The sequence below is a fragment of the Cyclopterus lumpus genome, chromosome 1, assembly GCF_009769545.1.
Source record: "Cyclopterus lumpus isolate fCycLum1 chromosome 1, fCycLum1.pri, whole genome shotgun sequence".
Classification (NCBI taxonomy): Eukaryota; Metazoa; Chordata; class Actinopteri; order Perciformes; family Cyclopteridae; genus Cyclopterus; species Cyclopterus lumpus.
The window spans coordinates 10,639,446-10,661,541 of record NC_046966.1 but is presented as its reverse complement, the minus strand read 5'-3'; the positions used below and the strand labels follow the sequence as shown (position 1 = coordinate 10,661,541).

The window sequence follows — 22,096 nt, the reverse complement described above, 5'->3', positions numbered from 1 at the left end:
GGGTTTACCATCTCAACGTCTTTAAGACCACTCTTGATGTGCCGTTGATGATGGTGACATGAGAAAACACAAAACCTCTCCATTTCTTGAACTCTGATTATCGTGGATATAACACATTAGTGTTGGTAACAGGGGGTTACGTGTGCCAATCTGGAGGTGTTTATTGTACATTTATATTCGGTGTTGCCCTTTAATTTTAACATTCAGATAGATGGGGGGAAGAGAATGTAGATAACTGCACGTATTGAACAGATTTATCAACCGAGCATGTCCTCTTACTGAAGAGTAACTTATTAACTACGAGAAGGAAGGCTCACTCTTAAGCTGCGAACAGAGCGTCTACACACTTCCTCGGGTGTCTCTTTACCAACGACAGATTAACACCTCAGCCTGCTACAGTGAGAATACAACACATTTCATTAGACTACTGTTTACTTTGTGCCTGACAGTCTGGCTGCTGTAGCTCGGCTAAAGTGATGCTCAAAGGTTGACCTGAGGTCATCATCAGATTTGGATTTAAACTGACTAGATCTGCAAATGACATACCAGTCAATTAATGTGGTTATTTATATATATATATATATATATATATATATATATATATATATATATAATGCTATTGTGGTACCACACTGAAGACATCTACATGAAACACATATGTTGATTCATTATTTGTACTGTAAGAAATGTATCATTAAATGTGCCATGATTAAATATTAAAAGGTAAACATGTTCATCACAGCTGCCCTTGTGGCGTTTTTTTATTGCAAAGGCTGATTTTCTAGATTCAGATCAGTTAAATCAGCTCTTCAGTTGACATTTAAAATCAGCATCTTCATCAGCTGGTGAGGACTGCAGCTCATCATTAAACAACTTTAATCACCCAACTGACAGAATCTCTAAATTGTGCCTTTAGATTTACTGTCCAAATATGGCAGTTATGGCAATGTTACTAATATTTTTGTTACTTTATTAATTTGATATTTGGGTCAAGTTTAAGTTAGATTTGATCACTGTGCATGTTTTAGATGCAAGGCTAGATCATGTGTGATGCCTACAACTGTTTTATAAAAACTGACAATACTGGTCACTTTGGTTAGCTTGATTTCTTTTTCATGTACTTTATTTATTAGTCATGTCAGAATGAGATTATTTAAATAATGTTCAGGTAGATTAAGGTTATTGTTGCATCGGTGGACTGCAATAATACAGGTTTGATATACTTTGTCCATTCCAACATGCCACCTCGTTGCACAACTTCAGAGCCTGTCAGGATTTATTTTGGTCCTCTGTTGAGGGCATTCAGTTATGTATCACAGGTGTGCAGAGTTCAAAACATACACTGTAACTTTCAAAATGGGCAAAGTATCGTCTCCCAACCATTACAATACAATGTACAATTTAAATTGAATTTCAATAACAACTACTCCTGACTTGCCAAACATGACCTAAACGTTCCACTAAGGGTATTTTATTTTATAAATGAAAGCAGCAAATACATTTATACATTAAAAAATATATTAAAAATATTACATTTGACAAGATATGTTAAAGATGTTGCGAGGAGCACAAACAACCACAGTGTAGTGAAACCTATGACAGAGTTATTAGTTGGGCCAATAATGTTTAGGGTTAGTACATTGTCCAAAACATAAAAAATGCAAATACAACACACACACGCGCATATAAGAATCCATTTTCCTACCAATGCCAACGCACCACTTGCACACAAAAAATAATTTCATCTCTGGATGAGTTCAGAGATGGAGAGAAGAAAAAAGCTTCCTAGGAATTGCAGAGTCCACAGGTTTTCCTGAGAGGAAATGTTGTGGCGTTTCATCCCTGAAAGGAGCATTGTTCTCTTTGTCCACCACCAGACCTCCGTAACACTTTCGGCACACCGCCTGATACTTGTCAAGTCCACCAATCACTTCCACCTGGAGCAGAGAAACAATAGTTGACAGGTTTACAAGAATTTGATGAAAAGAAAAGGGGACTTTGGGTTTCATTACCAACTCTATAATTAAAAGTGGCTGAAAGACACAATACTAAATCAGAATTATCTCAGTAAAACATTATGGAGCAGTAAAATAAATATATGTTCAAGTATTTAGTATGTGGTAAAACTATCTTGTTAAAATATAATTAAGGCATACAGAAAGATTAGATGTTATTTGTCCAACCCAGAAAAGTGTTCTGAAGCACTTAGTTTCCTTAGGATTGCTTCCTCACCTCCTTCTCGATTCCTATCCTCTTGGTGTAGGCGGCTTCTTTGTAACACTGCATGCAGACGGCGTGGAGCTTCACAACGCTCTCTGCTAGAGGGATGAGGTTCAGGATGTTTCCAAATGGCTACAAGAATGGACAGCAGAAAAGCACCACTGAGTGGATGGAGGTATAATCACATTACGAGGACAGAACAGACGCACTATAGTGAGGACTAATGAGCATGTTGACCTCTGTTATAGTGCTGCTCATGCACATTGTTCTTCAATGAGTTTGTCTTGGACTTGTTGTTCCGTGCACACCCACAGAGGTGCTCTATCTGCAGCATCCACACAGTGTCCGTCTGTCATTATGAACTGAGAGTGTTTGCTAGTATCACGATGACACTCGGAGACAAAACACAAATACTCACTTTTCTCTGGAAGGTTCCATCCAAAGCAGCTACAATGATTGTCTTCCCCAAATTTGCCATCTCTTCACAAAACGCCACTGTGTCTGGAAACTACAATAACAATAGTTAGGGGGAGATTTGTCCTGAGTAAGACATCCTGTCTCTAAGGAGGCAAAGAGAAAAACATATACAGTATATGTAGACTTACAAACTGCCCTTCATCAATTCCAATGACACAGGCTTGTAATGCCAGAGGCCGCATTTCTTCCAGACAACTTGCTGGTACAGCTTCCATTGTGCTTCTAAAAGATGGACAAGATAGAGGGGGGAAATTGAAGCTTTCGTTTGTTCCATCCTCCATGAAGCTGCCGAACTCTGATGCATGAGCTTATTCCAGAAGCGGTATGTGCAAAGAATACACAAATCTAAATAAAGTTGACCTTTTTAGACAAGAAGGTTTATTGTTGCACTTGTAGATGCACTTTACAAAAAAATCCACCTCAGCGTAACATGTTGTCATCTCTAACTCTTTGTAGTGTGATATGTGCATCCATTCATTAACTTCCTGTTCAGGGTCCCGGGGGGCTGGAGACGATCCCAGCTGACATGGGGAAAAGGCAACGTCCACCCTGAACAGGTCGCCAGACCATGGCAGGGCCAACACTTAGAGACAGACAATATTCACACCTGTGGGCAATTTAGAGTAATTAATTAACCTAAGATGCATGTCTTTGGACTGTGGGAGGACGCTGGAGAACCTGGGAGAACCCACGCTGACACAGGGAGAACATGCAAACTACACATCAAACCCAGGCCCCTCTTGCTGTGAGGAAACAGTACCATCACTACACCACCATGCAGCCCTTAATATGTGGCAATATCACTATAAGTAAGTATGCACAAATGAATACCAAACTATTGAACAAGGTTACAAAACCCTAAGGTCTTCATGACCTTGTGTGAGTAACAGTCGAATATGACAGTAAAGGAGAACCGAGGACGTACTTGTCATGCGTGGCCATGCCGGTGTCAGAATAACGTGTGTCTTTGGCATATTTGATCACCAAGCAGTTGTACTGGGCTATCTGGAAGCGGCGCACTCTTCGCATCAGTTCAGTGCTGCAAGTTAGACGAAATATAGAAATTTAATTTGGTTAATATCAGTGAACACCCATCCATTTTGTTCATGAAAATACAATAGTCAGCAAACCTATATGACAGCCTTTTTAACGCCAATTTCATACAACTTGCTACAACATACTTAAACATAACAGGTAATGAATATTATGTAATATTGTTTAGCATAATGTGCAACATCAGTAAAACATGGTCGTAAAATGTGTTAAACAAAGCATAACGTTACTGTATAGCAACTGTACGCTTTACACACAACGTTAGATTATAGAGGTGGGAGCTGGGTAAACAATGGAAACGATTTGGCGGGATGTGGAAGCCTGGACAGAATATTGTGTTTACCCCTAATATAATAATAATAATAATAATAATAATAATAATAAAGTAAACAGCTAGCCTCGCGTGCAAAGAGACGTGTTGTTTGTATGTTAGTGAATGAATAACTCACCTTTTGCCTGAAAACATCGGTCCAAAGATGACCTGCCGATAATAGTGGAGAGTTAGTCAAGACGGAGGAAGTAGTTGCACGTTAAAGAGATGGAAGGCAATGACAGGGTATTATTTGAGAAAGAGACACATAGTTATCCAGTAGTGTTCTGTTTATCTGAGCTGGTTTACTTGTACGATTGAGACAATATCGCCGTTAACGTTCAGATCAATCAAACACGAACCTGAATTTGTCCCCGTGCTTTTCTCGGGGAATTTGGCAGAACTCTTGGGAAATCCACACAGTCCATTTTATCTTAAAGACGTTATGAATAATAATTAAAAACTGTTAAATAAATAAGATATATATTACTAATGTAATCCCACAGGAGAAGTTGTCTTGAATCAAAACGTTGAATAAAGCGCGCCGGCGGTTCTGGGAAGCTTTATCTCAGATTCAACCAATGAACGTAGAGTCACGTGAATCTTTGAACCAACCAGATGCGACGGCGGAGAGCAATGTGCTCTGATTGGTCAGAGCAATGTGAGTAATGTGCTCTGATTGGTCAGAGCAATGTGAGCAATGTGCTTTGACCAATCAAATCACAGAATATCATATCGGTGGGACAAGCCCCTTTTACATATATTTGTCCTTTTTTTTAGTTTATAATGTGGGATTGTACATGTTGGAGGGATAGATAACTCTGGTCCATACCCCAGTACAGTAGGTGGCGGTAATGCACCTTTTGTTGGATGTCATCCGCCATAAAACCCCAAAAAGAAGAAGAAGAAGAATGTGGGATTGTAAAATGTTACTTGTAGAAACTTTCAGATTTAAAGATAAGCTTTCAAATTCACACATTCAGGTTTTCTTTTTGATTGGCTATTTACTGAACAATATGCCAAGAATAATGTAACCTTTTACAGTTAAATGAAGCAAAACGCAGAAACCCACTGCACACATTTCAACTCACAATATACAATACAACTTATTAGATTCAATAGCATTGACAAACAAAGCCTGTAGTTCTGGCTGGACGAGCAGTGTTAGATCAGCACGCCATGCCTTTTACTCCTCGGAAAGCAGCTGTGTGTCGTGGTTGGTGAGCAGGAGACAGACGCGTGTACTCTCGGTCGTTAGTCTAAAGTCCGGAAGTCTTTCAGCTGCGCACATGCGGATCGGATTTATCTTCCAGCAGACTTTCGGCGAATTAAGTCGATACCAGAGATACCAAAAATGATGCACTGGACTAAAATGAAGAAAGATGTAAGAGTGTGTGGTGTTTCCTATTTTCTCTCTGCTCGCATTCTGAGATTGTTGTCTGTAACGTTGGCAGGAATATTGTAATTTGTATATCTCTAACTGTGAGTTTAGCCTATAATTCGACGTTTTGAAATAACTATTATATAGTTCCTTTTTTTTAATTTTTACAACCGATGAATGAAGTTGCATTAAAAGATTGACAGCCTCATTAAAGCAGAGCGTAAATACTAATAATAACCAGGAGGGCGCTGTTCACCGTGTTTATCAGCGGTGTCTCGGCTTTCATGGCCGCGCGGCTGACAGCAGTCTCTCCGTGTCACAGGAGCTTGAGAGGCAGTATTCACCCAGCTGGTGGTCGCACAGGATGTCGGCAGACGACGTGATCAAGGCTCACGTGAAGGCTTTAAAGGAAGGTCGGTCTGTTTTGAATCTAAGATGCTTTTGCAACAATGCACATAAATCCGGTCGGCCAGCAGTAACACAGGTGCTTTGCCAAATTGTATGTCCATGTCGAACATGTGTAGCCCGAGATGGATAGTCGGCATGTTTTTTAAGATATGTTGACTTGGAAAACGCAAGCTGCTATAATATATTTCACACGTTTGTTTCTTTTGTTTTTTTTACTGAATAACTAACTGTATTCTGGATGAGTTTTGTTTTTTTAAAACACAAAAACATGCTCCATCTAATCTACATTTTCCATATAAATTACCTAATTGGGACACTGCATTCAATTTGGTGAGCATACTGAGCCAGGTTTTGTAGCCGGAACTAAACAAAAAGGGGCACATTTACAGAATTTTGAACATATCCTTTATAAATATGCTTCTTCACAATCGGAAACTTGATTATGAATCGTATATACCATTTCCATTTGATGCCTTAATTAAAGAGCCAACAGCAACAAAGGTCCCCAACTGCAGTTGAATCTGGGTTGTTACCGTTCACGGTCAGTGCCTTAACCCACTGGCCTCCCATGACAACTTCTGGGAATGTCTGCTTTCATCTAAACCAGTGCATTAGACACAAAATCAGAACTTCATCACATTGATGCTAAAATCGAATATTGCTCAAAATACTTGGCCGCATTGTCCACAATGACCTAATACACAGAGAAATGTTAATGGTATACATTTTCACACTGTATATATATATATATGTATATGTTGTACCGTGTCATGCTTTGCTACTGTGTGTGTGTGTGTGTGTGTGTGTGTGTGTGTGTCCGTGTCCCTCCAGGTACGGAGCAAGCCCGTGGTCTGGCTCAAACGTTGCTCAACGTGCCATACGGGGAGGGAGATGGAGAGAAACTAGATGTCTACATACCCAGCACCAACTCTTTGGGTATTGGCATGTGTGACTGCCATGACACCAACTACCCTCCCTTGGCATGCTTCAAATAGCAGAAGCTTACATAATGCGTGAGGATTAACAGGCCTGATTCCCTCTGTTTCAGATGTCCCCCTTGTCATTTACCTACATGGAGGCTACTGGCAGTTTCTCAGGTAATGTTGTGTTGTCTTCGACATTGCAGATTTAAATGTCTTGTTCAGGTTTGTCTGATTGATGCTGTGTGCTCGTACAGCAAGGAGGAGTCAGGATTCATGGCTGTTCCACTCGTTGACAAAGGTGTAGTGGTGGTTGCTGTTGATTATGACACCGCCCCCAAAGGTAGAGTCTCTTCATTTCCGATAAGATTGTTTGTCTTGCTGGGTGAACAAAAAAGAAGAAGATGGTTTTATGAAGATGAGCTGGGAATGTCAGCACTCTGCCTGTGCCCCTTTCAGGCAGCATGGACCTGATGGTATCTCAAGTACGCAGGAGTGTTGTGTCCGTGGTGCAGCAGTATTCTCACATCAGGTATCCATGCTATTAATTCATCTTAATGCATTACATTAAAATGCATTTTTAAATGTTCCCTCGAACCCCGCTCTTCTCTTACCCAGAAAGAGATAAAAGGCCATCATCACGATCATCTGTTTATCTTTTTTAAACTGATCTCTCCCTCAGTGGTCTGTACCTGTGTGGCCACTCTGCTGGGGCTCACCTGGCTGCAATGGTCCTCTCCACTGACTGGTCGCAGTACAGCATCACTCCTCAGATCAAAGGTAAGGTCCATCCGGTAAAATGGGACAAGAAATGCAAAGTTGAGACGCAAAGACGTATACCTGATCTAGTTTTGTCTCCATCTGTCGAACAGGTGCTTTTCTTGTTAGTGGCATATATGACCTCCTGCCCATCTTGTCCACCTACATCAACGAACCTTTGAAGATGACAGAGTACGTTCCTTACTGCAGTGCATGCAACTTTACCTGTAGTACACACACACACACACACACACACACACACACACACACACACACACACACACACACACACACACACACACACACACACACACACACACACTAGTGATCTGATTGTTGCCCACTTTTTACAACAGGTTTCCCAAGCCTCGTTGGGAAACCTGGTAATAAGGTTGACCAATTTTCCAGTCCTGGAAATCACATGGAAAATGTGTTAGATTAGAGAGTCAAAATGTCCTGAAACACAGCGGGTTTACAACATGTCAACACATTATGCAAGTGCGTGCGTGTGTGTCGTCCCACTCAGTATTTGACTCTGGGTGTCTCCTGTTTGCAGGGAGGTGGGAGTGAGGAACAGCCCCAGCAAACTGGTCCCTCAGCTCAAACTCTCCTCCTCCAGCTGCCAAATCATTGTGGCCGTCGCTGAGAACGACTCGCCCGAGTTTCGCAAGCAGTCAGAAGAATACTACAAAGTCAGTGCTTCTGAGCATATACACTATTTTGATTAGCGTACCCATCCATCCATTTCCTTTAACCGCTTATCCTGTTCAGGGTAGCTGGGCGGCCAGGGTTCACCCTGGACAGGCTCACCCTGGACAAGCCTGTCCCTGGTGAACCCTGAACAGGCTTGATTAGAGTATGATTGAATTATATATCAAAGATACCCTGTGGAGTCTTCTTGTAACACTCATTGCATTGGTCCTCTTCACTGCCTGTGTTGGTGCATAACTATGTTTCTTTATAACTATGTTTCTTTGAGTGTAAATGCCGGCAACTGACAACCAGCGCAATATTGTAAAACCTGTGGCAGGATTGCGCACATGCACTTCCTTGTTTACGATACAAACAAAAGGGAAACCCACTCAAAATTCTGCTAGTGATCAAAACCTCCTAGTGGTATCTTTTAAAGTGGAAGATAATAACTTTATGGTCAATTAATCAGACATTCCTTTTTTTTGTTTTATTTAAGCAGAACTTCAACCCTAGATCGGATCACAAATACAAAAAAATGACTTATGATGAAAGCCTCGACACAACGTCGATAAACATAACGGCTACTGTAGCTCGTAAACACTGTTATGGCACAGGGAACTGAATTTGATGGATTTCCTGTGTATCCGTTTTTTAAGATTTCAGCTCACAAACTGACAAATTACATTTCTATGTGTAATTGATTTGTAATCATGTTTTACCAAGATATGTTTTGTTAAATAATTGTGTGTATACATGTAGTATTTACTGACCTCTTTCTTCTGGCTTTAAAGACTTTAGAGGCGTCAGGACTTAACGTGACCATGGAGGATGTGGCGAACACCGACCACTTCAATATCATTGAGCAACTGGTAGATGGGGAGTATGACCTAACAAAGGTACACACGTTCACAAAACAAAAAGGTTCATGTCATTTTCTAGTCTCTGTATTTTGTCTGACTAATAATTATACAATATTAACGTAAACCCTGTAACTGTGTGGCAGTAGTAGTTTTAAAATTGCTAGGCCTTCTTTTCACCATCCAAACCATCTTTAGTAGTTACACACAATATTCAGTATGCATTTATTGACTGTAGTATGTTTTTATAGTCTTCAAGGTTTTATACCAGTTGTTTTCATTTTTTTCCCCCTCTGTAGCTTCTCTTAAAGACGATGAGAAGGAGCTGAGGCGGCAGTCTTTGCTCCATAATCTAATGTCAACAACCCTCCGTAATCAGCATCCAACTGAACAGAATCACTGTGCACCAATACTGATAACATGCATTATTTCAGGTTTGTACAATTTCTGTCATTTTTATTGAACAACAATGAGGTGGCATGGATTGTTTTGAATATCTTGTTTACTGTATCATTTGTTATTCACACTTGTTCATTGTAGAGTCAGAAAAACGTTTCATGAAAACATTGTGTGCCTAAAGCCGAGTCACTTCAAAGATAGTGATTGTAGCAAATTATACTGCTGTCAAGCTTGCTCAGTTGTAAACAGATTATTTAATGACCATTGTGCACAATGTTATCAGGAAGTACTGTTCCTCCGGCACACTAAGAGTTGTAGAGTTGATAAGTAGTTTAGCCATATTGTAAAAGGGGGAGTTTGTTTGGTGTTTTTATTTCTTGTGACAATTTGTAAAGCAACTTAAAAGTTTATCAGTAGGACATGAATAGGAGCTCATGTTAAGACGACTGATATATCGTAACAAGTGAATGTAGGTTTTGATTGTAACCTACACAATGCTGACATCTCAACCAGGAAACTTTATTATATTACATTTGATCCTAATAGTAGGTTACTGATATTTAAATGCACATATTAAAAAAAAGAAGTGTTTAACTGATTCTAGCATCTTAAATAAAAATCACATTATTGTTAACAGTGTTCTATTAATCATGACAGTAGATTATGAAGAAATTCATCACAATAAATATGTATATTTGAGAATTACTGTAGTGGCAGTTGTTTGTGTGTATATGCGTGTAAGTAGATGAGATTTGCTGCAATTTGATTGTGCTATCTTTGAAGCAACTTGTGGCATGGTATAATACTCCCAAAAATGCAAATACAATTTTAGGATCAGCTCCACATCTGTCATAGCCATAGTTATGGTAATTTGATTAATGCAAGTTTATTAGGGATTTCTTTACAACTTAACTACACTATTATGTCAAGGCTGGTCCTGCATTATTAATATTGTGGCCTGTCTCAAAATCTAGTTTTAAAATAAATGTATTATAGTGAATACTGAACTCTCATTGTGCATATTCCCAAATAAAGCTGTAGCCAGTCAAATTGGCCTTAACTGACACATAAAACCAAGGCTGACACAGCATGCTGGCTGGTTTCCGGTTTATAGGGATCCTACATGTAGCTAAAGCTAATGCAATCATAATACAACAGCCCTGCAATAATACCTTCATGATGTGCGGTGTTAGTTGACATTTAGACAGGTGTCCATCAAACTGTAGGTCTTTTTTCAGAGAAGTGGTTGAGTTCCAAATATGTTGTCCACGTCATCTCTATCAATACGGGCATATTAGATAAAGAGACCATTCATGGGCTGGTCAAGGCCCAAGGGGCTGCACAGCAATGGTGTCCTTTTAAATGTGAATCAGGATAGTCCATGACCAGAGGACTCGTTTTCTGTCCCTAACAAATAAAACGAGTTGCTCCTTCACATGTCTCTGAAGATGTAAACTCGTAGTGAATAAAACACCAGCCTTGTGTCCAGGAAGTTGTTGGGATGCCAGTAGTCCGTGTTCGGCAGTGTGGTGAGTTGAACGTGTTGGTTCAGTCTCCAGGCAGGAGGAGCTAATCACCGAGAGACTGCGCGTCGATGGCCAACCGGTCGGACTTAAAGACCTTCTGCGTCAGGTAACTAAGCCCCAAGGTTTACGAGTCACTAAACGACGACCTGACACGTCTTAACTCCGTGGAGCCCCTTCTGTCCGGTGTATGAGCGTGTTGGTGAAACTAGCGGCAACGTCGCAGAGGTTCGTCGCACCGGCTAGCACGCGCACGTCGCTAGCCGGTGTTAGCTTCACGGCTAGCGCTTTAAAATTGAGCCGTTGCGTCTCCAACGCCGTGTAAACCGTTTGTCTCACTACATACTCACCGACACGTCTTTTATCCGGACGGACTCCGACGTTGAATCCTTTTACTTTTGCATGGCCTAAATTATATATTAGTTTTAAAGGTTTGAACATTGTGTTCACTTTTCGTAGAAGCCGGTCAAAGTTTACAACTGCTGCTGGTGTTACGGTTTAACAGGCGACCCCGTTGAACCGTTACACCGGTCAAAGTTTACAACTGCTGCTGGTGTTACGGTTTAACAGGCGACCCCGTTGAACCGTTACACCGGTCAAAGTTTACAACTGCTGCTGGTGTTACGGTTTAACAGGCGACCCCGTTGAACCGTAACACCGGGCGCTTCTCTGACTCGTCGTGTCGCTCTGCCTTCGAGGCTGAACAGGTATCGGTCACGTTTACGGTGAATGAATGAGCGGTGGCGTGAAATTACAACAGCATCAGAGCCGTAACGTGATCCTGTTGAGCTCAGAGACCAGTTGATGGCTTTCTTTCTTGATCAACGTTGAGGTAACTAACTTAAAGTGGGAAATCAACTGCCCGTGTGCATGTGTTGCTTTTTATTTCACTGTCACATATGGCTTACTATCTGGTAAAAACAGCAACTGTCTTTCTACTTTGATAGGTTTTAGTTTACCTGTTTACTCATCCAGGTGGATTTGACTCAAGCGGGCATGTGTCTAGAATACAATACATACATACATACATACATACATACTGAAAAAAATTCAGGGCAACAGAGGCGCCTCTATCCTGGTAACTCCACCTACAGTGGGAGACTACAAGGTGTGTTTGAAAGCTCCAGAAAAAGCAAGTAAAGATTTGACTTTGGTCAAATATGAAACAGGCAGAAAGCAAACAACATTTTGCATGAATAAAGCTGTAACCTTCCAATATTTGGTAGGTTGCTGGATCAACTGGGTTAATGAAATCTAGATAATGGGAAATTATACAATGCGTGTTGATTAACAGAACTGGTGCTAGGGTTAAGAAGTAATGTCGGTACAATCGCACATCAGTCCTTAAAACAATGAAACTCATGCACACATCTGAAAGCGGGTGCTTCCCTGTGACCTTAAATGACAATGTACAGTGGGCATGACACATAATGGAGAAATGTGGATGTATTAAATCCATTCAGTGGATTTTAGATATACCACATCATCTATTGAGTCTTTTGCTATAAAGAAACTGTTCAGCAGCACTAATCAGTAAATGCTTTCTTAATCCCATTTTTATATTCATACACACCTTTTACAAGTTTGGTTTGTGAAACCCGTTCTTCCGGATTGACTTATTTGTTAGCAGTTAAGTAAAACCTGCCCATAGGAAACTTGAGAGAGAAAAGGAGGAGACTTGGTGAGATAGAGATCAGTTATTCATTAGAGCCAGAGGGCTGGAGGGACGTCAAGTTTATTATCAGATGCGTGCGACGGAGAACAGCATGATGGTTACAGCGTGTCCAGGGCAGAAGAGGCGAAGCAAGGGTGAATAATTGAATTCTTACAGCGTACAGCGAGGCAGTGTTTGGGTCTGTGGTGTAGACGGATGGGAAATGGGGGCCATGCATACAATAGTGACAATAAGGGCATTATTTGTTGTCCAAGACTTTGACGTGTATGTTATAGAGCATGTTAGTCAAGGAGTGTGAACTTGTTTAGAGTCACTGAATAGGCATTGGGGGAAAAGTAATGGTTACCAGCTGTATGGGATGTAAAATTATGTAGTCCACTTTTTCAGTAATACCAATTAAGCTCTTGGTAAATATTTCAACTAACTGGTTCTACCTATATTTTTCAGAATGTAGTTATTAAAGCAGACTGTTTTCTTCAGCTGTTATTGCTCTTTCACAGAGACATTTTGTTGGCGCTGTTGTGACATTTAATTGGGATTGCGAAATGGTGATTTTTATCTGTATAATTACATAAATGCTTTGCATCGTCAGCCCCGCCTAGATATTGCTTCAGCACTACCGCCAATGTGTAATTTACATTTATTTTGAAGCTGCATTTGTTGCAGAGCTAACTTTATAATATAAAATGCTTCAGTCATGCATTTCAATCTCAAGCAATCATTTGTAATTGCTGGGACGGGGTTTACTTTTTCAGGAAATTATGTTCTAAACTACAGGAATTAACACTTGTGGTAATGCATGCAAAAGAACAAGTTATAGTAAACTTAAGCAGTTTTGTTTTCTGTTTTGGGTGGTAATGTTTTACCATTGTCTAGTTATTACTATACAATAATTTAAACGGGGATGAACCACATCATTTGACTCAACCTATGACTGTGCTGAAGCTTATTTGCTTATTTGTAGTTTGCAATTAACAGAGACGTCGAGGAACACCATGGCACTCTTGTTGTCACAAATTAAATCGCACCTCTCGTATTTCAGTGGGCAGGATCTCCGTTGGCATATCTTACCTGCCCTATATCTTTTTGTGAAACTTAAAACAATTGAGGAGCCCATTTTTAACTAAAATAAAAGAATGGCTTATTATAACCATATATAACCATATATATATAAGTCTGTGGATCCTATGGTCTCCTGCACATTGTCAGCATGGTTTTAGATCACGAGGTTTGGTGTAATCAGGTGTTAAACTAAGATGAGTTGTTTATGACATTTATGTCCAAGTCTACCAACAGCTACAACTGGCATGTTGTGTCAAATGTACTACTATTGAATTCTAGAAATAGATGATCAGGTCGATTTTGTTTTCCGGGAACAGGAAAAATGGCCTTGTTTTTAACTTTTTGATGGTGCATTTTAGCCGGTGAGCTTTAGGCATTTCACTGAATCCACAGAGGAACAGGGCCTCTCATAGGACGTGCTTTAGCAGAGGTGGTGCTCATCCTTACGCTTCTCTACTTGTGATCAATGTAGTTTGTAGATGAGGGCCTAGACAACAGTCACACATTAAATGAGTGAAATTGTGCCTCCCTGGAGGTATGTGTTTACAAAAATGATGAGTATATTAATTTTAATTAGGTTATTGGAGCGGGTCTTCATTTTGTGCAAGGTGGCTCACCTCTATTACAAAACACTGCAGGGAACCCTGAATCCTTCTCATGAGTTGGATGTTTTTTTTCTTTCCCAAACGGCACTAGTGAATGCAGTTACAGTTTACACATTTGGCAAACAGAAGGAAGAAATAATTAGATTTTAACATCAGGCAGAGCGAGTTTTCTTGCATGCTTGTAGTCCTGAGAAAGTAGGACGTGCCAGCTACCTACTCAGTATGCATATTAGAGGTTCTGCATGAATGGGACAACAACGCTGTGTTGTGAACAAAGAACAAGAGGAACAACAGTCTTTTTTTCCAACATGATTCCGCCTCCCCATGTTCATTCTTTCATCTTCCCCAGCTATTTTTATTTTATTTTAACTGTATACCGATTTTAAATGAACAATACAAAAAAAGATTCTTGTCAGTTGGAAAAAAAGCCAGGCCACTCTATACAGTGCCATGTAATGAACATTAGGCATTTTCACATTCAATTTGAATACCTCAAGAAATGCTATTTATGTTTCAACAAACTTATATATATATATATATATATATATATATATATATATATATATATATATATATATATATATATTTATTGATTTATTTACCGCAAGCAAGACACACCAGAGGGAGACCAGGAAATAATAATAAATTATATATATGAATGAATGAATGACGTTGTATTGTCAGTCGTGAACTGTAATTAAACGGGAACCTCACCCAAAGATAAACGGCCTGGAATCTCTTAGTTAAAGCGAGTAAGGAACATTGTTGATTGTTTGCAACTGCACTTTGTCAGTTTTTGTTACCTTTTTTATCTTTTATACCACATCCATCATCATGTCTCTAATGTGCCTCTCTGTGCTCAATCCCAGGCAATAGTGGTCATCAACCCAAGTCCAAGCCTGACAGTAAGGATGAAGATGATACTCCCATGACCTCCTTTGGTGTTGCCGTCCGACGCCTCCCCCTGGCCTTGGTGTCCATGACGCAAGCTACCGCCTCAGACTCACGCTTCCACCCTAAATGGCGGGCAATCGCTGTGGCGACCCTGCTGGCTTTAGTTCTCATGTTATACCTGCACCGCACAGTAGGAGACAGAGACACTGCCACGAGAGGTTACTACCGCAACAGGATTCACAGTTTGCAAATGCACAGTGAGGGTGAGGATGACCTCTTCAAAGACGCCAACGGGCAAATTGCAAGAAGCCTCTCACACCACCAGAGAAGGGACAAACCTTACAATGACACATACCCGTTAAGTCCGCCAGAGAAGACCAAGCACGGCATCCGCTACCGTATTGGTGTGATTGCGGATCTGGACATAGCGTCGCGTAGCTCAAAGGATCAGACGTGGTTCAGCTACATGAAAAGAGGTTACCTGACTGTTTCAGACAGCGCTGACAGACTGGAGGTGGAGTGGGATGCTGAGACAGTCACACTGGAGAGTCATCTGGCTGAGAAAGGACGAGGTGAAGGCATCCACACACACACACACACACACACACACACAGTTTGTGTTCTCACATCAGTATGTTGGTCACCTCAATGTTTGTTTGACTTAATGTGCTGCAGGTATGGAGCTGTCCGAGCTGGTGGCGTTCAACGGACACCTGTACAGTGTGGACGACCGTACAGGCGTAGTGTACAGGATCGAAGGCAACCAGGCGGTCCCCTGGGTTATCCTACCCGACGGTGACGGCTCAGTCTCTAAAGGTCAGTCTCCAAAAGACGTCTTTCCTCTATCCACTGAGTACATGTCGGTCTTTTGTGGAAAAGTTCTCAAACAAAGTTGTATTAAACATTTTGATTTCTTTTCAATAGTTTTGTACCCAAAGTCTAGAACAAAACACCAACAAAAGTAGTCCAAATACAACCAATGCTGTCTTAGATTGTTTCAATGTGTGTTGTGCACTATATTTGGAACACCAGCAGAAAACAGTTGACGACACAGAAAACAACTTTGAGAAGGCCGGTGGTCATTTTAAGAGGTTCACATAACTTCAGATAACGTCCTTGTTTTGTGTGCAGGATTCAAGGCTGAGTGGCTGGCAGTGAAAGATGAGCACCTGTATGTTGGCGGCCTGGGCAAAGAGTGGACCACGACATCTGGAGAAGTCGTCAACAACCACCCAGAGTGGGTGAAAGTTGTTGGTTACCACGGTGATGTGCAGCATGAGAACTGGGTGCCGCACTACAATGCCCTGCGGACCGCAACAGGGATACAACCACCAGGTTCTGACTTTTTATTTTTGTCGTCTTCTATATAATCCTGTCCATATACAACCATTAGTGCAGTGGTATCCCATTTTATAAGTGCAGCCACGGGTATAGTTTAGGTTTCAGAGGGTTCCTTAGTCCAAAAATAAATGAATAACCCCTGATGTAAATAGCTGTTACCACATTTAGTCTCATTGGAAGATAATGTTCTATATGCACTTTTATAATAAAGGCCTCCCTCTGTGATTTAGGGCTCGATGTCCCATTGATGTTCAATTATAGCATCTTTGTAGGATAAAGTATACTGTACATTTTAATTAGTGCAGAGTAATGTGTGCAGGTCTTCCTCTCTGGCTGCATACTCACCACCTCCACTAATAAGCGGGAAGGGCAGCTTTCATAAAGCCTGAGAGGGAAAACCTCTCTGAAAAAGTTGCTGGTTGTAAAGCTTTTGCTCAAGTGCAAGGTTTGCTGACCCAGATGAGTAAATATAGAAAAAGTGTATGAACTCAGCTATTCTCATCTAGATTTTGAGTTAGGACACTAACTTTAGTTTGTTTCCCAAGTAAAAACAACTGATGGCAGCCAAAAAAGTGGAAAACACCCATACTTCCTCCCACGCTTCTTGATTGTTAACTCCACCTTCTACAATGTTCCTTGTTTTATAGGCTACCTTATCCATGAGTCAGCAGCGTGGAGTGAGCGTCTCCAGCACTGGTTCTTTCTCCCTCGCCGTGCCAGTCACGAGCACTACGAAGAGACTGCAGACGAGCGACGGGCCACCAACCTCCTCCTGTCCTGCCCCGCAGATTTTAGCTCCATAGCAGTGCGGCATGTCGGCCCGCTCAACCCAACCCACGGTTTCTCCTCGTTCAAGTTTGTTCCAGACACAGACGATCAGATTATTCTGGCCCTGAAATCAGAGGAGGATGCCGGCCGGATTGCCACCTACATCATTGCATTTACACTAGACGGTCTGGTGCTGATGCCCGAGACAAAGATGGGGAATGTGAAGTTTGAAGGACTGGAGTTCATTTGAGGAGGACAACGCTGACGAGTCCCCGAAGAAGATTAAGAAGCGGACTTCATACTTGCAACACTGTTGTTTTCAGTCCTTAGTACTACATCCCCCTTCCAGTTTTACTGTGCAATAATAATGTAGTATGACCCCAAATTATATATTTTACGAATAATAATATTATATGATAACAATATATTGTATATGGAACAATAGTCGGTAAAAAGGGCAGGAGACTGCTACATCACCAGGGGAGACAATTAAGTGTCACCAATAATTGACCAATTCAGTTTTAGTGCGACTGGTTTGGGCTTCCCATCTGTGACTAGCTACACACACCAGCCACGCAGAAATAGCCAGCCGGTCACCACCTTCTAAGATCTTTTAATGCTTTCATAAGTAGACGCTATTGATATTCCAAAGGAGTCTGGGTAAATTACTATCAATGAGTATCCATCAGTCCATCAAACACAAGGTCATGTGGATGTCCTCTCCTGCAGCCGAACTCTGCTGGTCAGACACTCAGGGGAATAAACAGGATTAAATGTTTTAAGGAATAGAAAGAGTGTCCTTAAATAACTTGAATTATTAAACTCACCCATTACTTTGTGCTTTATCTTACCTGCTCAGACAGATGTGTTATTGGATTGATATTTATGTAATAATGGGTCTAGCAACGTGATGCATATCGACTTCTAAATTATAAGCTACATGTGATACGTTTTTTCTGAGCAGGTCCACCGCAAATATTTTTTACTTATGTTAATAAACTGAAGATTGTTCGCCTCTCAAGCCAGAGAATAAGTGAAACACCAGCTATTTTATTTAAACAGAAACCATGTTTATTTTGTATCCTCTCAAAATGCAAATAAAAATCTTCTCGTTTAAATGTTTTGTTATGTAAATCTTGTTTTTAATGTGTCTGACAGATGCAACAATATGTTGACATTTGTATTGTGCTGGGTTAAAACAACTCATTTATCTAAAAAAAGAATGACGTTACATTTAAAAATGTTCATGTCTACAAAGAGTCGTATTACATTACACTCTCATTATAGTACATTGTTGCACACATTTCATTGACTAATGTTACTTTGTATGAGAACATTAGCAAATGATGACATCTAAATTATACAGATAATGATATTAACCGATCAAAAATGACGAATTCCAGTTTGACGTGCTGCACAGTAAGCAACCTGATGAAGACCCTTGTGACTCATCTGGTTCACAAGCTTGTTCCCATGGCGACGATGTCGTGGGGTAGACCGGCTGTTTTTATGGGTTTGAAGGAGCTCAGTTTACTGTAGAAGTCGAGCATCCTCCGATCGTTCTGCCTCAACTCACAGAAAACTCCTCTGGAACCTTAAAAGTTATAGAAAAGATCATGTTTATTCTCTAAAGTCTGAGAAAAGGATTGATACTGTTTTAAAAAGGAACTGCTCAATATTGAAAAGCTTCATGAAGGATGCTAAGCTCTTAAAAAGCAGCCAATATTATTATTATTCCAGATTTAGACCTGTACTACATATTTTCTGCTGAATGCCGCGGCTCTGTGCTATTGTAAGTCCTTTAGTCACTTTGGAAGGGGGGGCGAGGTCTTTCTACCTGGATTGTATTTGGAAAAAAGAAAATTAACTGGGCTTTTAGCTGGCACTAGTATTAATTGTGACAGCTGCAGGGATAAACTGATGTTGCTGTGAACTTTCCTCCTTACAAATAGGTGTTGAGAGGTGTAGATTGGTTGTGACTGACTGAACAGCGCCTCCTTGTGGAGAACATGCAGCCTGTTAAAGCCGAGTTTGGGCCAGTTCCATGAGGCACTTCTCAGAATCATCAAAGGCATTGTGCAAGGCCTTGACCTACCACTGCTCCTGATGGAGGACAACAGCTGACCAATCATGCGCTTGGCTGGAGAGGGATCAGTAACCCGGGGCAGCACTCGTATGGTAACCAGAGAGGGGAAGTCCTTCAACACTGATTCACTTACTGCCCTCTAGAGTTATGACAAAAAACGTAAATTTAAAAAAATGCATTTGATCTTCATCACAAACTGGATGTTGCATTTGATCACCTGAATCTTGGTTGCGGCTGGTTTGGCGTCGATGAGAGCCAGGCCGTAGCCACACACCCCGATCTCATCCTCCAGGACAAGAGCGCACTGAGGGGAAGGGGAGATCTCCCCCGCTGACAGGCTGCAGTGGGCCGGAGGGAATGTTAAGACTGAAGAATAAAAGCACCAATACTCTGGAGAGAAACTTGACTCCTTCTTACCCGTCACAGATAAGTGGAGGCTGCATCATCAAGGGGGCTTTGCCCTCTCCTGCGCTCTGCAGCTCCCTGAAAATCCTTTGCACTTCCAGCTAGTACAGAAAAATAAAAACTGGAACATCAATGCTGGATACATTTATTTTTAAAGTGTCACAGTGTCTGAGGAGCTGGCATCCTCACCTTGTCCTCAGTGCAGTGCGGCCGTATGCTGTAAACCGCCGTCATGGGAGGATGTCTGAACAGGTCCCTGTTTCCGTGGCAAGGCAGCATTCTCTGCAAGTACAAACAAACCGTGTATTCAAGTGGACCTACGGTGGAAACTTACTGATGTGAAAACAATACTTAAGAGAAGAGATTCACCAGACACCTGTCCTTTTAATTACATATTCTAAACTAAAATATGATCAAGTCGCTGTCCTGAGACATTGTCCTGTTTAGGTCACCTGGAACTCTCCAGAGAGGCCTCCTCTGAAGCCCCAGGGTTCAGGATCGTCGTTCATCGGCTGGACTGAGGGTCCACCCTGCCCTCCTGAGGACAACACAGCATAACACGGTGGCTCACGGTTATGGAGTCAACTTTGTCGTAAATGTGGTTCAAGATGAACATCACAATGCATCAAACTCAGCCGAGACCCTTTGCATTGCTTTTTTAACACTTGGAATCAAACTTTCACACACTGCTCCTCATTGATAAATTAACAGGAAGTCCCGGGGTCTTTTCTCCCCTTTAGCATGCCTACAGCAGCCCCCCCCCCCCCCCAAACACACGCCAGCCTGTTTGGTTTGATCAGCATTACAATATTCAGTCTTTCTCACCGAGTGTTTTCACGTAGGCCCGAGCCAGACCGACCCCACTCTTGATGTCACAGATGTAGTTGTAGAGGTCGTACAGAATGCTGCGGTTCGGGGCGTTTGACAGACGATTGAACATCTGCACCACCGCTTCACACATGCCATCAAACTGCTGCGCTTTGGAGCGCCACTCTGCAGTCTGAAAAACAAAACCGCGTTAAATGAATTTACTAGATGAGAAGAAAAAATATATATTCTAAAACACGCAAAACTACCATGTCCGTCTCTGCGGTGACGGCCCAACTGTGTTTCTTGAGCCAGTCCAGCTCCTGCAGCATGGTCCTGGCTGTCGGGCCGTGTTCATACGGCAGGTGGAAGAGGTCGGACAGCAGCTTCAGGTCATCCAGAGTCAGGGGCTCTGCTGTGTAGAGCGGGTTCTCCCCGGGTCCAGGAACATAGGAGCCCTCCCCCACGTCTGTCTGCATGGGCTCCTCACCCGACGACTCCTTCTTGAGACGAGCTGGAGGACGACAGCGGCCTGGAAGGATGAGGAGGGGCGATGACACTTAGTTTTTTTGGATAACATTAAACAGTGTGTGGTTCAACGTTAAGGGTTCGTGACTCTCTACCGCCGGGTTGATCGCTGCTCAGAAACTCCTGCAGCCAGTCAGTGAGGGCCAGGGTCAGGGCTTCCTGGGGGCTGTAGCAGGGGTCCTGCTCCTCATCGTCTGGTGATGGAGGTCAGAGACAGTGAGACGATGCACAGGGTCCACACTTCAAATAGATCATATATTTCAGGCTTCTGCTTTTGTCATTATTATCCATCTGATTGTGTTACTATTCTCAGATGTCTGGGTTTGATAACCTCTGGACAAACTGTGTTTTATGTCACAAGAAGTTTTAATGCAATTAGCAAGTGAGTGCCTAACGATGAGCTCCGTTTTTTAAAGATTTCAAGCAGCCACTGGTCTCTGTTCAGGTTCACACTCGAGACATATATGAGCTAGATGGCATTTCTTTTTTTCAGCAACATAATCATGATGTGTTGATGTATATGTGATTATGGCGAGATCTTATCCATCATGCGTTTTGGACAAAATGGCAGGAGGACAGACCGTCGCAATCCTTGTCCACATTGCTATATTGTAAAAGTTTACAAAAGTCAAATTTGTGCAGGGATATTCTGTGTATGCACTAAAGCTCATGGATGAGATAAAAGGCAGCACAGAGAGTGTAATTTAATTTAATAAAAAACTAGACCCTCACCCATTTCCACATCCCTCTGTGCTCCATCGGCGGTTGCTTTGCACCATGTAGCCAAGGTGTGGATGGCCACAAAGTTTGGGTGGAACTCACAGTTTGGATTGGTGAGCACTCCTCCCAGTTTGAGAATAAGCTCAGTGGGACGATCCTGACAGGAAGAGATCATGTTAACCAGTTCATACTGGAGCTTACACAG

At 41.6% G+C, this 22,096-nt stretch overlaps 3 protein-coding genes and 1 long non-coding RNA gene across 15 annotated transcripts; 1 reads left to right on the top strand and 3 right to left on the bottom strand.

The window, feature by feature from the left end:
- Positions 1-1,258: 1,258 nt before the first annotated feature.
- LOC117737381 (thymidine kinase, cytosolic-like) lies at positions 1,259-4,610 on the bottom strand. The gene is made up of 7 exons (XM_034543319.1): positions 4,423-4,610; positions 4,200-4,231; positions 3,623-3,736; positions 2,826-2,919; positions 2,639-2,728; positions 2,233-2,352; positions 1,259-1,937 (listed from the first exon to the last, which is right to left on the bottom strand). The coding sequence occupies exons 1-7, from the start codon at positions 4,486-4,488 to the stop codon at positions 1,758-1,760; spliced, it is 696 nt and encodes a 231-aa protein (XP_034399210.1). The 5' UTR covers positions 4,489-4,610; the 3' UTR covers positions 1,259-1,757.
- Positions 4,611-4,961: 351 nt separating this feature from the next.
- LOC117737271 (soluble calcium-activated nucleotidase 1-like) lies at positions 4,962-18,463 on the top strand. 11 transcript variants are annotated; one of them, XM_034543075.1, is made up of 14 exons: positions 4,962-5,444; positions 5,764-5,854; positions 6,681-6,785; positions 6,898-6,946; positions 7,027-7,112; positions 7,229-7,301; positions 7,452-7,549; positions 7,642-7,720; positions 8,085-8,220; positions 9,013-9,142; positions 15,212-15,808; positions 15,912-16,052; positions 16,368-16,571; positions 17,225-18,463. In XM_034543075.1, exons 1-14 carry the CDS (start codon positions 5,415-5,417, stop codon positions 17,593-17,595), a joined length of 2,190 nt encoding a protein of 729 aa, XP_034398966.1. In that variant the 5' UTR covers positions 4,962-5,414; the 3' UTR covers positions 17,596-18,463. The 11 variants fall into 11 exon arrangements, with proteins under 11 accessions (XP_034398966.1, XP_034399000.1, XP_034399029.1 ...); XM_034543109.1 differs by lacking the exons at positions 6,681-6,785; positions 6,898-6,946; positions 7,027-7,112; ... (2 more) ...; positions 7,642-7,720; positions 8,085-8,220 and having other exon boundaries at positions 5,421-5,444; XM_034543138.1 differs by lacking the exons at positions 4,962-5,444; positions 6,681-6,785; positions 6,898-6,946; ... (3 more) ...; positions 7,642-7,720; positions 8,085-8,220 and having other exon boundaries at positions 5,740-5,854; positions 9,013-9,117.
- Positions 6,779-9,103, bottom strand: LOC117737396. 2 transcript variants are annotated; one of them, XR_004610035.1, is made up of 3 exons: positions 8,992-9,103; positions 7,489-7,753; positions 6,779-7,150 (listed from the first exon to the last, which is right to left on the bottom strand). It is a non-coding gene; the product is annotated as an uncharacterized LOC117737396 (long non-coding RNA). The 2 variants fall into 2 exon arrangements; XR_004610036.1 differs by having other exon boundaries at positions 7,489-7,704; positions 8,992-9,087.
- LOC117737360 (protein O-GlcNAcase-like) lies at positions 18,455-22,069 on the bottom strand. The gene is made up of 10 exons (XM_034543281.1): positions 21,904-22,069; positions 21,267-21,365; positions 20,913-21,175; positions 20,662-20,836; positions 20,289-20,374; positions 20,026-20,118; positions 19,849-19,937; positions 19,649-19,769; positions 19,441-19,570; positions 18,455-18,939 (listed from the first exon to the last, which is right to left on the bottom strand). Exons 1-10 carry the CDS (start codon positions 22,064-22,066, stop codon positions 18,803-18,805), a joined length of 1,356 nt encoding a protein of 451 aa, XP_034399172.1. The 5' UTR covers positions 22,067-22,069; the 3' UTR covers positions 18,455-18,802.
- Between the last annotated feature and the right edge of the window lie 27 nt (positions 22,070-22,096).